At 42.6% G+C, this 17,971-nt stretch overlaps 1 protein-coding gene across 3 annotated transcripts in view; it reads right to left on the bottom strand.

Annotated features, from left to right (window-relative positions):
- The window catches only part of CBLB (Cbl proto-oncogene B), a 117,420-nt gene that overhangs the window by 57,040 nt on the left and 42,409 nt on the right, over nt 1-17,971 (bottom strand). For all 3 annotated transcript variants that reach the window (XM_026041910.1, XM_026041902.1, XM_026041916.1), the window contains exon 3: nt 266-412. In XM_026041910.1, coding sequence (XP_025897695.1) covers nt 266-412 — 147 coding nt within the window. The remainder of the gene's footprint in view (nt 1-265; nt 413-17,971) is intronic.

Raw genomic sequence — 17,971 nt, 5'->3', positions numbered from 1 at the left:
CCCAATTTATGATTGACTTTAAATGCCCTTTACAGAACTTTTCATGCATTTTTATTCATCTTTTGAGTGTAAATAACTCACAGCATCACAACAAAATTGCTAATGTTAAATTTAGCAGTCCCAGCTAATTTTAAAGACATGAACACTTGGCAATTAAAGACTACACCCACTAACTYATAATCATTATTTGAATCTGAAAGATACCATTCCTTTTCATGCTTGCCATTAGAAACAACAAAGAATTATCTGAAGTTTTAGTACTTACTTGTCTCCAAAGAATTTTCTCCAGAAATCTGCAGCATCTGCTTTTGTGATACGGAAGTTATCCCCCTGGAATTGGCCATTTGGAAAAATGGCCTTGATTTCTGCTAGCATGTGGCTGAAGATGAGGGACAGCTTCGTTAGGTTTCTCCTGCAGATAAAACAGAAAAAAAAAAGTCCAACACTTAGGATTGAAAAGATCTTTCAACATCTCATATATCCTGCATACTTGTGTAATTATCAGCGTCTAACATAGGAAAAACACTGAGCTTTCAGTTGAATGCCCATTAAGTACATAAATACAAATTTGTCCATCAGGTTTGCATACAGTTCCGTGGATACACTGTGGATTCACAAGGCTCTATGAATATAAAACCATTTGTTCAGCAACAGAATTGAATTTTGAGTTGTGGATTGGATATATGAAAAACTTTCATACTTATTAGCTAACATGTTTTTAAAAACATCTCAAAACATGTTTTCACGTGTTGTTATCAAAGCTATTTCAGGCCAGGCTCCCAGGAATGTAAAGCCAGCACAGGACTGCACTTAACTCCTCCTTCCTGTGACAGTCCCTTTCCTTTACTTCTTTCCTGCTTTCCTTCCCTGCTGCCATTCCCCACTCTCCTTTACCATGAGTTCACCTTAGCTGGATTTGCAGGTTTTCCTACSGCATTTTGCTACCATGACAGCTACGATGCACACATCTTGAAACCACAAATAATTTTCAAAAAGGCTGAAGGACACATTCCCCCTCCGCACAACACACTGACCAGCTGTAGGGCTAATTCTTTTAGACTCCTTTCACTCCCCTAGTAAACTCAGATGTCTGCAATTACACCGCCCAACTGTTAGTTATTTTCTAGCTTTGTCCCCTGCTCTCCCCCTCCCCAGTTCCTTTGTACTCTAATGGCACACACGTGTGCTCTCCTCTTTGCCCTGCTCAGCACTCAGGGCCCGCGCACCGGGTGCGGGAGGAAAGGGCCCACAAACGTGGGGTGTCGCCGCGCACAGGGCCCGCGGCCCCTCTCCTGGACCGGCACCGGTCCCTACGGGCACGCGCTGGGGCAAGGCTGCTCTTCCACTGCTCAAGGGGATTGAAAAGGGAAAGAATATGAAATGCACTGGGATTTAGATTTGCATACACTAGAATACATTGTTTGCATATTGGACTATGACACAGCTCACTGCAAAGCTGACTTTTTTAATAWAATAATAATCTGAAACACATGTAATAAACCAGAGCCTTAATTGTGCTATAACCTGCCTCACAGCATGTATGTGGGCAATTTTTGATCAGTTGTATATGGCAGCTATATTTCCTTCCTAATTCGGTTTCCTGCTGTACCAGATGCTGGTTGCCACAAGTTCCTTTTTGATAGCAAATAAGAATGACAAATTCTGCTTTCTTAAGTTTTTACTCATCTATTTTTAGAATTGTGAAGCATTTATTGCAGGGCTTTTGCTTAGATATGCTGACATGACAGCAGATCTCAGCAACTTCCTGGGGCAGGGATATTGCCCTCGCTGATTTCAGCAATGCCTACCCTGTCAAAACGTTCTTCAGGAACTACAGAAGGTGCAGAGATGATGCCCTCGGGGTGGCCCACTCATTCTCCCTACCTGCAGATTTCTCTCTGGCACCTAGGCTGTCCTGGAGCAGTTTTCCAGAGCACCTGGAGAAGCTCACACTCTCCAGCCACTTGGCAGACTGTCCAGCTTCATTCTCCAAGTTGGGTCGATACCCTATTCTCTACTTCTCCCTCCACAGAAAGACAAAGCAGCACTCAAAATTTTCCATCTTATTTCCCACGGACAATCGTAAGACAAAGCACCCGGGTCCTATTTACTTGAAAAACAACCGCGGGACCTATCAGCTTCAGCATCTCAGTGGATATTGCTCAAGGAAGCCAAAAAACATTCTTGGCCTGAGACGTGGTGCAGCTGAGCCACCTACCTCGGGTCTCATCCCCAGCACAAGACTGTAAAGAACCTGACCTTGATAAACTCGGTCTGCATCTCTGATCCTAACACCACCTTTGCTCCCCTGCTCACAAGCAGGACTCAGTCACAGTGCTAAGGCAGCAATATAAACGTTGCCTCACGCAGGCACARAACAGCCCAGCACACCATGCTCTGGAGCAGCCTTTTGGCACACTTATATTCTTGCAGGGGAAAAACACCCTAAGGGATCATACTGGAATTACACCTTAAAAAGAGGAAATCTGATTTATAGAGAAGCAGTGGTTCTAATGTCCAGGCAGCCAGCCACCAGGGCTTAAAATCATAACACAATTTCCTGACAACTTCAAGCAGGTTACAGATCTGATTTTCTTTCCTTGGCTGTGTTACGCCTGACAGAGGGCACAGTTACGCCCTGACTTCAGCAGAGAGAATGGATTTCATCCTGATAAGGAAAACCTCAAATTATATGTACTGCACAGTCTCAGTTTCTACCGTACTGCCTGCTGTGTTCTCCACACCCAATACCTGATGTTTTTCCTTTGTTCACGCTCGGCTTTGCTACCTTTCCTTTTTTCTTTATTATTTTTACTCAAGCTGATGCCTCGCACTTGAGAACCCCGTGTAGAATCTCAGTAGGAATTCCAGCCCAGGAAACCTAACGCACAGATGCGAGAGGCAGCATCACCAGTCGGCACACACTCCCAAGGGTCTATTGAGTCAGGAAAGGTCTCCTGGTTCATAAGAAGAAAAAAATGTATTTCCTTATTTTCAGAATTACTCTTTCGAAGTAATAACTTGACAGCACGTTCAATAAAATACAGACAGCGAGGCCAGAAAGCAAGAACAGTGAGTTTGTTCACCTGTCAGAAAATGATTGTTGTCTGACAAACCTCTTCACATCTTGGAGGGGGAGGGACGGCAGCCAAGCCAGGCTTCAGAACTGAAGGAATTTTCACGTACCAAGTTTTACCGAATTAGTACAAGCTTAGTAACATCAACAGCACGAGAGCCCAGGCGTAACCAGAASGGCACTAGCGGGATATCTCAAGCACAGGCCTGGATCTATAAAACAGCAGAGCGAAGCGTGACTGCTCCGCAATCACAAGAGCTTTGTCTGTGCCAATGCTTTAACCCCCGTACAAAAGCAATTTCTTCTTTCGGGGAGGCAATAGGGCCTAGCAAACACAACTGCATAGGGAATTAAGCAGAAAGGAATCCTTTCTGCCACTGGCTTGGGGGATGAAGTGGGATGAACGCTTGGGTCCTGTTCTCTCTGCCTGCGCAAAAGGAGGAACTGAATAAAACATCTGGAGGGCTCCAAACAAACAGGCTTGACAGAATCATCACATACATAAATGTACCAATCACTCAGAATTACTGGATTTCACAGGSTATAACCAAGACAAAGTCATCTCGACAGTTTGTGTATAAATCTAACAATCTGAAATTGAGTGAATCTGTTTAAATGCTGTGTCACACCTACTATTATATCTCTCTTGAAGGACAGCCGTTTTTGTTTTGCAGTTATAAACACATCTAGAAATAATCCACTGTGTACAAAGTAAGCCACGTTATATAACCATGCAACAGTATTCCAAAAAAATAAATAATAATAATAAAAAAGATTACTACTATGTTTCTTTCTTTGTTGCACTTAGTAAATATTTAATCTTTCTGCACTCACAGATACATTCTCTATTAAGGACAACCTATGATAATGAACAACCTATCAGCTTTCCAAGTTCATATAATAAATACAACTATTCATTGGCATAAGAAAAATAGATTTTATTAGATCTAGAACCAGACCCATTCAGCAGCTAAGAATATTTTTTCAAGTCAGCTCTAACACAAAAGTAGACTGGTCTGTTACTAAATAAAAGATATTTCCTCTATAATTTTTATTTAGAATACATACACAAAGACAGCTCTGTTAGCTGGCAATACTCAAACCATAATTGCTTATAAACGAAGATAAAAGCAAGTTTCAAAAGCCTTCAGAAGGTGAACTGTTGATTTTAACTTGAAAAATCCATACTCCCCCCAACTATTAAAGCTTCAAAATACAAAACATATGTATAGAGCTCATTTCACATAATTAGTCCTATTTAAAACAGATTTCTGATCCATATGCTCCAGTTGCAGCAAGATGCAGGGATCCTACAGAATTATGTTCCTTGCTAAAGGAAAGGGACAAAGGCTGGCCTTGGGGCTCAGGTACGAAGGGGAAGTTAAGGTCTGTATTTCTGGAACACCCCGGCTGATTCCTGACAGTTTAGCTTTTAGGTTTTATGCCTCAAGATCCCATTCTGTAAGGAGAAAAAAAAAAGAAAAAAAAAAAAAAAACCACACTTTGCAAATTATTTCCTATTTGTATTTGCCACCTTGTTGAAAACCACTGCTGCCTGTGAAGCCCCATAACAGATTCTGCTTCTGCCATTCCACATAGACAAGAGATAGGGCTTCATGATAAATCACCTCACAACTTTTCCAAAGAGACTGCTGCATTTCAGGAGGCACCGAACATGACTAAAAAAGGTATATGGTGCCAGCAGTTCCCTGTACTGCTCTAGCTCATTTATTCCCCTTCCTCTCCCAGAACTTCCCCTTTCACAGACAGTAAATACAGGAGAAGGAAATGAAAAAAAAAACCCAAATTGCAGCAGCTTTAGCAAACTGAATGTGCAGAATTCACTCATATACTCTTAAGAAACAACCTGTCCCTAATGCTTGAAGGAAGAACAGGAAACCGAAGGTTCCTGTCTGCGTGTCTGTCGCGCATAATCCTGTCTGACACTCAATCTGGCTGGGGATCACTTCATCTCTGGATCTGTGCAATAATTATTTTTAAAAGCCACATAAGGACAGGGTATTGTCCTGGCCCCAACTATATGCCCAGGACTAAGAATAACCACGGGCTCTACTTCCTGCGTGTGCCGCTGACTCACACGAGTACCACAGAGAAAGGACCTAACGTCACCAGCCTTCAGCTTCTTCATCTGGAAGGCTCAGAGAAAAGCRACTTGCTTAAGCACGGCGCGACTCAGCCGGCGCTTGAGTCCATCCACGCTGAGCATGAGGAACAAGGGCCAACGTGTCAGATATGTGCGGCCCCTGACATGGAAAACCACCAGTTTGGGCCTGAATCGCAGYGGAGCGGAGCTCATCCCGAGCAGCAGGAGCGGCCCTCGGGAGCCCCTTGCTGACACCTACGGGGAGCAGCGCGCGGGATATGGGCTCCCCGTGCAGGGCACTGAAGGGAGGGTAGAAGCGGCCCGCTTTGGGCAGAACTGGGCTAAGGAAGCTTGGGAAGCCAAAGGAAACTGGGCACARCGTCACCCTTCACCTTCTCCTCAGTTTAAAGACCGTTTGACACTGATGCACCCCCGTCAGCAGCAGCAGCAGCGACGTTCCCGCCCTTTGTATGCTGTCAAGTGGCAGAAGAGGAAGCAGCGAGGCCGCCTCTGCGTGAGCATGAGGCCTCTCATGGCCTCTACGGTAATTCTCACCCTATTTATGCAGAAGTAATGAACATAATATACAACAATTTACCAACAAAAATTGAATATAAAGATGAAAGGAGGAAAGAAGCACGTTTTAGCCACTTCTCAGACACCAACCGAGGAGCTCACATGCTCACGACTGGCTACTCTCGCATTTTCTCACTTGTACTCAGCTGTACTAGATAACAAATACATGCATAAAATGAGAATCCAAAGGATGTTTGCAAGAACTAAAGTAGCCAAGGACATACAGCCTGCATGACGCAGAAGAGCAGCTGTCAAAAATGAAAAATGGTGTGTTGGCAAGCTGAATAATCTACGTATTTTTCCCCCAGTTGTTATCTTTTACCTACTTAGATAAAATGACAATACAGCTAACAGAAATCTAGTGAATGCTGCCTGTAGAAATAAATTTTAATAAAAACAAACTTAAGGGGAAACGGTGGAGCGCAAGTAATGCTTGCACAGCATGAAACATTGCAACCCACAGGCTGTACTTGGTTCAAATCCAGGACCCGGCCTGTTCGCTGCCCTTGTGGTATCAGCCGGTGGCCTCAGTCCTCCCGAGCGGAGAAGGCAACTGCAGCAGCAGAATTTCCATTACTACTAATAGCCTTATCTACAGGATGAAAAATAAGAGAGAGTGACGGTTCATGGGAATGACACTATAATACACATTTATCCCCAGGAATTTCTCACATCAGCTGAGAGACAAAAATAAAGGAAGGCCACAAATCTTGCAGTAACTTCCTTACAAACGGCCAAGAGAATCTAATATTCTGAAATGCCATTTTTCCGTGTTTTAAAAGTACAGGTAACACAGAGACACTTCATGCAGAATATTTTTCCAATTGTACTAATTAAAATAAGCAATTAAATGTYTCCAATCCTCTACCTCCTGCTTGCAGGAGCAAGTTATATTTTTCATATGCAGTTGCACAGCATATGAAAAATATAAAGTTCAACCTATAATAACCTATAATCAGACTTGCCTTGTTAGGTGAAATTGTATTACTTTCTGTATGTCAGTACTATATAATATGCATGTCAAAAAAATAAAAAATTTAATAAAATGATAAAAAATAATCTACACCAAACAACTGATTTTTAAATTTTCCAGTATAAATACTTCATGAACGATATTCAATCCAACTACATTATCAACACTGACATTAACTAAGAAGTAATAGATTTATTGATCCTACTACAGAAACTTTTAACTGAGCTTACTATTTAAATCAGTCTCATAAAATGCAACAAAACTGAATCTGACATGCATATAGATAGGCATTCGAGTGTGCTGCTTTTACTTTTATTCGCTACTTTTAAAAGTGTCAGTTGGCACTGCTGAACTGTTTTTTCGCTTACCATTGTCAACATAATTTTTAGCACTGTTACAGTTTCTTCATCCTCTTATGAAGATATCTTTGTCTACCAAGATCCAATGGCATTAATTTAGCACTAAATTAAGTGTACAGTCAAAACCTGTAGCCATAAATGAAACTTGAAGTTGTAGGAGAGATACCCAAGAACTAGGCTAGGTCCCTTTTTTGTAAAGCTCAATTAAGCCGTGGCACATATTAATAATGTGTAAAACTTTCCAGGAGTGTAAGCGCATTGGTGCAAAACACGCAGGACGCGATTAGCTTCTAAACTCTCCCAAACCTTCAAGAGGAAGGAAAACACAAAAGCTGGTTCTGCCCACAGAGAGCATGCAGCAGGTTCTTGCAGGCAGGCGTGTGGCCGTAGGATTCTATATTAGTGCCTGGAACAGCTGTACACACTTGCATTTCATTGCAATGTGAAGTTGCCCTTATAATTCACACCGTCAAAGTACTGGATGCACAAGGGGTAACATCAGCAGGTGCCAGGATGCCCCCACACAACCAGCACCAAGACTATTCTTGGAGGATTTCTTGGGTTAGAGCTTATCCACGCTGTGGGTATCAATTCAAGCCAAGCTGCACGCAAGGGGGATACCCGGATACGTAGAGCACTTGTGGGCTGCGGGGAGGGATACAAGGCTGAGCTGCAAGGCACAGATCCTGCTGGCACCAACAGCAGCAGCCCAAGGGCCGCGCCACAGGCAGCTCCTGACACAGCAGCACGGCTTGGGAGCGATCCAAAGAAAAGGTGCTGCATCTTGTGCTTGATTGATGTAGTTCTCACACAGCACTAGGAAAATCAGTGCTTCTAAAGCTGTAATCCTGCCAAAACAGGTGGGCCTGCACAGCATCCTGAGTGTATCTCCCAGGACCCAGGTTTTCCTGTTATTTGGACAGAGAAGAATCAACTGTGCTTCCCTTCTTCAGCTCCCTGTGTGCTATTTCCCTACATGGAAACAAGGCACAATGTGTGCTGCAGRCTTCAGCCTCTAAAATTTTCCATTAAGATACTATTACTTTAAAAAGTTATTATTTTTCAAAAGCAAAATAAATGAAGAAGCCCCATCGTATAAACACCCTCAGTGATAAGCAATACCGATTTAGTTATTTCGTTTTAAATCCCAAACCTATTCAACTTTGTACCAGTGAACTTTCATGTGTAAACCAACCTCAAACTTTCTGATTAAGTCAGTTAAACATTCAGTCTAAAATTTTTCAGGTTTACTGCTTTCAACATTTCCAATGAACGTGACATCTTCAGTCAGCACAGCCTGAGCATTTCTGAAAGCTAGACTGGCAAAGCTGTTTCACAACACCAATATGCAAATGTTTATGTGTACATATACATGTGTGTATAAATATATATATATATTTACTATTATTTATCATTCACTATCCAAATTTCATATTTGAGCTGAAGTGATCTTGGAGTCAAATGTGCTTCTCAGTGCAGCTGTGAAGAGTTTACCCAAACTCGGCCCAGCGATGAGAACTGACGGAGGGCTTATCCCAGGGGTTGCCAGACAAGATCCGACTGAAGCTCTTGGCTCCCGCGGTTGCCTAAACTCCACCTGAAACACTTGCACACAACAACTCAGCACGTTGTAGCCTGCAGCACGTTGTGAGGCACAGCTGCAGTTCTTAGGCAGCGGGATTTCAACACTGAAGGGGATGAGGTAAGAAGATTCTTCTCCATTTCCCTCAGCGAACCTGACAAGGACCTCAGAGAGGAGAACAGAAGAACCTGTTGGTTCAAGCGTGAMGACGACGGCCGCCATAAAAGGGAGCAGGAAAGGCAGAGATCGCAATGCAGTACTCGGGGAGACCTGATTTAAAGCTGTGATAATGCAGAGGAGCAAAGAAAAGGCCACGGGCAGATTACATCTCTTTTCAGAGAAGCAGCTGAGCAGCACACATACAAAATAAAATACACAGATACTTTTAAACTCTGAAGTCAAAGGTAGGTGTGTTGTAGATGACTGCTCAGTGCACAACTACCTGGGGCATTCAACCAGGCAGAGGTGCCACGGAATAAGGAAATTTCACAACATATTCAGAATACACGAAGGGGACAAACCACAGCTGTACCGACAAGCTTAGCTGTGGTAACTCTTTTGAGTGATTTACTCTTCAATTAATATTTTGTGAGTAGTAAGAACTGTAAGCACAAAGTCAGACTTCTGATATAGATAAAAGAATGAAACTTTTAAGATAACCCAGTGTTCATTTTCATACAGCATGCGTGCACAGAAGTATAATTGAAGCGTTTTATAGATTTTTTTAATATGTCCTAACCTCTAGAGGTGCTTATTACGCCCTACATTATGTTTATGATTTCCACTGAGTGCAAGTGAATACAACTTAGAGCTATCCCAACCTTTGTAAAAGCTTGGCACTGGTTGAGCTGCGTGTGGGACCTGGTCAAGAGATGAAGCCGAGCTGCACATTTTACCCACAAGTTAAACTTCCAGAGTATTTGGCTTTTAATTTGTGGGCCTCTTAAACATCATTAGTTCTAAACACTCGTTCTTTGGCCGGGATAGGAACCTCTCATCAAGGGCACAGTCCACTGCTACAGAGCAACTGCACGACCTCACACAACGTGCTTTCTTGGTAAAAGTACCTAGCATCATTCAACGAGCACGTGAACCCCAAACTCTACTTCTTCTGAAATATATTTTCCACTGACCACATCTCAAAATGAGAATTTTTACTGTAAGTAAAGTATACCAACCTTCATTAAAGTGCTCTAAGAACTGTCTGCTGGAGACTATGTGAAGCTAGAGAGATTAAGTGCTGCTGCTCCCAGGCCCTGAAATGCACTCAGGTTACATCTCCAAATTGTACAGAAGAGAGTATTTGTGAAGAAAATTTTTGGGTGATTTCGTAAGTACTAACATCAGAAAATGGGGTGTCAATAAACTGATTTCTATTGTGACTTCAAATAAAATTAGTTTTGTTCCATCTTACTCTTCATTGCTACTACTTAGATAGGCATGTTTTGTCATTTTGGCACTATCTGAAATTCTCTTTTAAGACGCAAGTTTTCCCTCTCATATGGAGACAGGAATGAYAATCTGTGAAACAGATACAGCTTGTCAGGCAAAACAATCTAAAATTCTTTTTCTTATGATGTGCAAACACAAGATATTTCAAATGCATATTCACAAATCCTGGAGTGTTAACTATTTCCAAATAATACATTTTATTTTGGAGATGGCAAAAGGCTTTCAAAAATCATGCCATTACTCCACTTGTACTTTAAGTTCTTTGGTGTCACATTTTTACTGCACAGAGGAACCCAGCAAGCAAACCACACGTATCAACAGCTGCAACAGAAGGACTCATCGCGGGTTGATTTCTTTCGTGCTGTGAAATTCATGAGAATTACAAGAATGGAAGTCCAAGAGAGAGTAATAATAATGCTAAATCATAATGCACTGAAATATAATAATCAGTCTTCACACCACATCTCTAGTAATTCCTACAGCTAAAAGTTATTGAATCCTATCAAACATGTAACAAAAATTCTCATTTGCATGGATTAATCAAATCCAATAGAAAAAATATTCATCAAAAACGATTCAAGCACGACTTGGGGTTGACATACAGTACACTGAATGTGTCACRTTCAATTACAAGATCTTGCTGTGGTACTCTGAGTAATGACATGCAAATACATGCATATGGCATGTAAAAGCCCAAAATAAAATACATATTGAACTGTATCGAAACTGTATGATTAATCATCTTAGAAAAAAATATTCTATTTATTTTCTAAAAGAATATGAAGTGACTTTCTTTCAAATAAGAAGTTATTATCATCTCTGGCCAAAGTAATAAACGATGCATGTCAGGAACAATTAGGAACAAACTGGCACTGGCTTGGAAGACAGCATAAATTCTTGGGAAAAATCTAATAGATTTTCTCTTTGTAATAAGGTATGTGATTTCATTATGACTAGATAAAATATATACATTTAACAAAACCAACCAATATTTTCAATGGTAATTTGATTAAAAATAACACAGGAGTCCAGGTAGCGGGACAGCAGTTTTCATGACATCTGAGGCAGAACCTTCTGAGACTTCTGAGAGTATCAACGTCAACTTTGAGAACGGAAGATGCCTACAAATCAAAATAAAGGACTTTTCTTGTTCCCCCCCTTGTACATTCCATGAGAAGCAAGGGAAAGGACAAGATGGAAAAAAAAAAATTGTGAAAAAAAGTATCTTTTATTGTCTAAAGTGAAAATACCGGTGAAGAAATTTGACCTGCTAACTATTTTTACCCCTTTCCAAACTTAATAGATATCCTACTATCTTCTTTTAGTGAATACATCTCTAAACATAGGTCTCCTTCCTTTGCTTTTAAACAACATAAATATTTTCATAACATATGTGGGCACTTCAGTAAGAGCTACATCAAAGGCTTTTAAGCAAACTACAGAGCCACGAGGAGGAAGGTCCCCAGTACAAATAAATAATTAGGCTAAAATGAATGGAATCAGAGGGCAGGCATCAAGGGTCAGCGTTTGAAGCTGAGGAACTAGGTACCTTGTGCAGGGATTTGCTCTTTCCAGCTGATTCGTGGGAAAGCAGAGAGGAGACCAGCTTTGCTGATGACATAAAACCACCACAGGGCTGTAAGGCTGACAGCTAACTGCAAGCAGCTGCAGAGTGACCGGGCAAGCAACAGGCCAAGCAACGTTCAATATAGGTAAAGGGAAGCACACCGGGAAAAAATAACCCTGACTTCATATAGAAAGTGGCAGGCCTTGAGCTGACTACTCAAATCAGCAAGATTTGGGGATTATGAGAGATAATTCCTTGAAAAGAATCAGCTCGGTGCTCTGCAGCAATAAAAAAGCAAATCAAAGATAAGTAGTTATTAGAAAAGGAACAGAACAAAGCAGAGAGGAGAGAGTTATTATGCCACCATATAAAATCACAGTCATCTAATCTCAAAATGCTTAGATAGGGACTGGGCGATAGCCAAAAAAATAGGATAGGAAAAAAAAAAAAAAAGTAAGGTAAAAACAGGCTCCAAACATCAGAGATATCAAGTATGCTGGGAGTCTTCAGCTTGGAGAAATAACCACAGAAAAAGTACGAGAGGTCCACAAATGGTGTGGTGGCCTAACGAGAGGGACTGGCAATAACTAGAACATTAAATCAAGTTCCCTGTCCATCCCCCCAAAAAATCTGCTGAACATGTTGCATAAGGTTACCATGCATGCAAGAACCTTAAACAGGCTCACGAAGAGGCTGCAGAAGAAGCAGGAAGAGCAGCTCCACGGCAGGTTACTGAAACAACAAAGCACAACAGGCTCAGGAAATCCTCTGAGCTAAAAATGGCCAGAGGCTGGGAGAAAACTAGGGGAACGTGGAGCATCGTGTGTGCTGGTCCCATCTGTTCGTCCTCGGGCRTTTGCTTACGGTCACTGGGGAGAACAGGAGCGATCCTATTGATTCAGATGAAAGTGGATACCGCGTTTAGCACAGTATCCAGTGCTCCTCGGTTCCTGTTGCTCCTCGTACAGAACTGTTACACCAACAAGGTAGGAAGTAATTTATGATGCTTTGGCCAACAGAAGTAACCTGAAACGTGTTCTTTTTCACACCCTAGAATTTGTAAGGTGCCTAATCTCAGTGTTTTACAAGCGTGCAGGTACTGGTGGAACGTGGCATCACACCAGGCTCCTGCAGGAGCACAGCGCTCCGCAGCACCGCAAACCAACAGCTGCTGCATCGGGGAAGGAGCAGCATTAGACGGGCTGATGGTCAAGTCCCATCACAGGTGCCTTCAAAAACAGTCAGCTTGAATGGTGATAGCCAAGGAAGACAGTCACTAAAACTAGGTCAAGAGGCTCATAGGGGACCAGAGTTCACGCAATTGAATGGGAAAACATTCTTGTTCCACAGCTGCAGTGCAGACAGCAAAATTCTCAGTGGCAACTTGAAAACCTTCAAGTTTTACCTGTGGTTACATTTTATCCCATGCAGGCTACTGGAACAACATGCCCCAATATGCTCCAGCTAGGAAAGCCATCAAATAAAAACAACTAAACTTTCTTCCAGGTAAAAAATTGTTGAAGTCATGATGATTGAAAGAGCTCTGCCCCATTTTTTTACTACCACAAGACCAACCACTTTGGCAGTCAGGCCTAGCAACACCATTTACTTTGCCTTTTGCAAAAGCAAACAGTTTCTGTCATTATGAACTTCTGGAAGTGTCACCTTACTTTGAAACAGCAGTACAGAACTAAGGAGATTTTTTTCTTCCATCAAACACCCACAGTCCAGCTCTTGCTACCAAAAATAAAAGAACACAGGGAAAAGCAAACACGGACTTTACATCTCAAAGAAAAAGGAAAAAAAAACCATCTCTGGATGCTACAAAATCCAGCTGTGAATTTCTAAATAATCCTTTTCATGAATCATCCTACAATCATTACAGATTGTACATATTCTAGTAAATTCTTGCAACCTGGAAGTAYTGAAAATATTTACATTATGATTATATGAAGTGGTTATATGAAGAAGAATACACTCTATTTAGCCCCAGTTTGGCTTAGTTTACGAATTCAATATTTCCATTTCACTTGTAGAGTGTAGCTAGATAAATAAATGAAAGCAAGTACTYTAAAGAATGAGGGGGCTAAAAAATGTCACAGTCAAAAATAGAGGCCACTTTCAGTTCTCAGTCATTCACCTCCTGATAGGAAAGGGCATTAATTTCCAAAGTAGACCAAGTATTTAACTGCCCTTTTATGTTATGAATGATAGGATGGCTGTTTGCATCTGGAACGAAGAGAAGCAGCAGCAAAATCCAATGCACACTCGTGGCCTCTTTGGAAAACTAGGAATTTGCGCTGGGAATCGCAGTGACCACAGCTGAGGTCTGAGCCTGCTGAGCCTTGAGAGCTTCCAGCCACCCGTGACGGGGAGCTGGGCTTCGTGGCGCTACCATTTCCACACGTGCCAGCAGCTTTCCTCCTACGTAAGTGCGGTCTGACACGGACTGGCTGACATAAACATCACGGCCCTTGCAAAGTCGATGACTATGGTTGATCTTACAGTCAACGTACGCAGCMGCTATCTGCTAAAAAAAATGAAAAAAACCCCATCATTACCAAAACCCAAAATGCTGCAGCCGTCAGGAAGAGGTATATTCTCAAGAAGCTTTGCAGCCCCCTTTAGCATCTCAACTGGTACCAGCGACAAGACAGCAGGGAACTTTTTGTGCCCCGACTTCCAGCAGAGCCTGTCCTGCCTCTGGCCAACTGCCAACAAGAAAAGCCACTTCCCAGTAAGAGCAAGGCCCTGGACACCCGTTTCCTCCAGAAGTCCCACAGTCCTCCTCCACTCCTCCTATTCCCCAACGGCTGGAAGTACATTCTTCATACGGCTCCCAGAGAGGAGAGAGGAGAGAAGGTGACCKACAGACAGGAAAAGGGGGAGAGAGAAGGCAAAGGGCACATAGTTTTCCAGGGGCCTCTTGCTTCCCACCCACCAAGCCACATTCCACAGCCCCACAAGGGATCACCCCTGCTTGAGAGCTGAAGATAAAACACTATCTGCCCTCCTTTAGCTTAGGAGATGATGTCCGACATGGAGTGTTCTCTTACAAAACACTCCTTCCACGGAAAACGCCAAAGGAAAACATGAAGCGTCCAGGGCCCTGCACTCTCACCCCAGGGTAAATCCCACCAGATCATAGCATATGCATRGGAAGGCGAGGACCATACTTCAAATGAATACCCTGACAACACAGAATTCCCTGATATTTCTCCAAAGGGCCAGAGCATTAGGTGGGCTGGCTGGCAGCTCCCAGTGGTCGCTGTCGACGTCAGCAACATTGAAAGATGGGCTGGCCAGAAGAAACATTCCTTTGGCCATCAGCGTTGTGGGCTAAAACGGATGAAAAAGAGATTCTAGAGAAGATACTGTGATTAAAAAAAATAAAAAAAAAAAAAGAAGAGGCAAAAGACCTAGAATAAAAAGGGATTGAGAAGAATATTAAGAACTATTATGAAATGGCATAAATATTCTAAGAAGTAAAAGTCAGGGAGTGCGATAGTAAAAAAATTTGAAAGAAGAGTAGTGAGAAGGATAAATGGGAAAAAATGGAAATATACAATGTTTCTGTTTGTTCTTAGGAGCTTTATAGTTYATATCTTCCTCTCAGTTTAGTCACCTTAGCTGCACACATGATTCACAGCAGGCTCACTTGCTATTAACCAGAGACATATGTGTCTAGCAAGACAGAGTACCCTTTGATTTCAATGGCTGAATAAGACCTTAGTATATGTGAGAAAAAAAAATCAGTCAATGTTTAAATGCAGATAAGGCACAATTCTCATTTTTGATTTTGATTTTTTTTTCCTTTTGTTTTTCAGTCTTTCTCCAGCCAGGCAACAGGGCTCTGCTGACACGAGCAGTGGAGCTCTGTACCACAGCTTTACTTAACTTGGAGAATATGAAAGTTGGTCACTTCCAAAAACAAGGCCCTCGCACATGTTAGGAATAACACGCATAATTGTGAATTGAGGCTGTGCCAAGCAGCAGTTCCAATCTGCAGTATTTATTCAAAGATGCAAAACTGTGGAAATCAGAAAGCGTTTGCCAAGCCTCGAGTCCCTGCATGCAGCTCCAGCTTCACGTGAATGTTCCTAGCAGTGTGTTGACAAGCCAAGCACCRCGAGGACAGCAGGGCTGCTTTAGGAAGGCAGAGCAGGGCGAGATGAGCAGCAACCAGCGGGAGCTCTCAGCTTGCTCAGCGGCTGCTCTGGGCACACAGAGCCCCACAGAGCTGAAGGGAGAGGGACCTGTTGCTGCTGAGGGAAGGCCAGTCCATAACRAGGTCAGCCCTGAGAAGGGTGGCACTGCCAGGCGCTCCCTGACAAGTGGGACCCTCTGAGCAGACACCGGGGGGTTACGGCCACCATTCAAGCGACCCGAGTGCCCCATGTGCTCAAGGCTTGGGCTTTCTGCTCCTGCACCTGGGCCAAACAAGCACGACCGCTTCAGCACTTCACAAAGGTGGTTTTTACCATCAGGGTGTGTTACAGGTGGCGGCAGAGTTCCTGGAAGCATTCGGTGAAAACATCCATCCCATTCGCACGCGGGAAACTAAAGTCTGTCTTCAAGTAAATTAAATTCTCTGACAATTCCTGTTGCTCAGTGGATTCTGTTGAAAACAAGTCTCGTCTCAAAGCAAAACTTATCCTGCTCTAAACTTGCTGCCACGTTCCAATGGCCTACATTCCACCTCACGCTCTACGGACTTATTTTTGAAAACTCATGAAGCAAGACCCACTGAAGAATCTGCAAATAGCCAAAAATAAGAAAAAAAAAAGTTTTAAAGCAGCACAGAATCTCATCTAAAATTCCTCTGATATAAAATTATACTCTTCTAGTTGGGGTATGTCTTCCGGTTACACTCACGAGAGARGCCTGTTCAATCAACAAACTCAAGACATCCCTGAAATAACAGGTGAGAGAGGAAGGCGCTTTTTCCAAGGACTACTCAGTTAAATTTCACATATTCTGCAGCACTGACCATAGGACACACAAGCCCTCCTGCCAATATTTCAAAAGAGTCTATGGATTCTAATAACACCAACTGAAGTAGCTTAAGTCAGTTGTTGGGCACTGATTTATCTCCTTTTCTAAATTCAAATAGTTTAACTGAATATGCCACCATTTCTTTTTAAAAGAAATAAATCCAACAAAGCCCTGCTTCTGGAAATTCATCTTTAGCAATGAGTGCAAACCCACTCAGTTATTTTAATGAACACGTTAAACAGTGAAAAAAGCACCAATAAGCAGCAGGATAGATCTCACTTTTGTCAACAAAGACTCTCATAGGACATCGTTTTGATAAAAACACCTTAAAACTACYACAGCTAAAAAATTTTAAGGACTATGTTATGACACCAAGTGGTCTCCCTTGGAGAACATGCTCTAGGTGTCCCTGTTTGTGCAGGGGGGGGTTGGACTAGATCATCTCTAGAGGTCCCTTCCAACCTCAACCAGTCTGTGTTTCTTAGCAGAATGCTTTAATCCCAAGGAASGGATATTCATTTGCAGAACTGAGTTAGAGCTTATCTGACACTAAGGTAGCCATCCATATTTTCAGATCTTCTGACATGTGAAGCAGCTCCCTCTGCTCAGCTCCATTGCCCTAACTGTAGATCACTGCTTTGTGACCCTATAATTTGCCTAAGCGTAGGGAAGGAGCTGCTGATGCAACRTCTTGCTGGAGTAACAGCTTACTGGCATGACTGTTTGTCACTGCCCGAACACAGGCAACCAGCAGCTCCCGAGGAGCCCTACAGGGGCCTATTGCCAGAGCCACAACCCGGGGGACACTCACTGTGTGACTGGGAACCCACACAGCTTGTGAGCTCGAGATGTTCACTGAGTGCTAATAGACAAACGTGCCCTGCGACCACGAGTTAATCTGCATCCTGATCTTAATGTGAATTCCTAATTGAATTAGGCCTCTAATTTCACTGCAAAAATGAATGAGACACCCCCAGGGAAGGGTCACAGTGCTCATTTTGCCTGACCAGAGGCTGGTTTGCCAGCAGTTTGTTCTTACTGGAACTTTCTATGAAGTGACCAGCACTTCCATTTGACACCATCCTGCTGCATGACCCTTCCAACCCACCCACACACATCTTTTTCAACAGCAAAGCCATGGCTAGGTCCAAACAGAAGAGAACTCTAGTTTCGAGAATGGCTACATTCTCATGGCACCCAAAAACACTGAATTTTGCTCCAGGATATAACACGTACGTAGGATGGATTAAAAAACAAAGAAAGAGGCTGCAAGCAGAGGCTGTAGCA

Source organism: Nothoprocta perdicaria, unplaced genomic scaffold (assembly GCF_003342845.1).
Source record: "Nothoprocta perdicaria isolate Ctin4 unplaced genomic scaffold, notPer1 scaffold_102, whole genome shotgun sequence".
Taxonomy (NCBI): Eukaryota; Metazoa; Chordata; class Aves; order Tinamiformes; family Tinamidae; genus Nothoprocta; species Nothoprocta perdicaria.
This window is presented reverse-complemented; position numbering and strand designations above follow the sequence as displayed.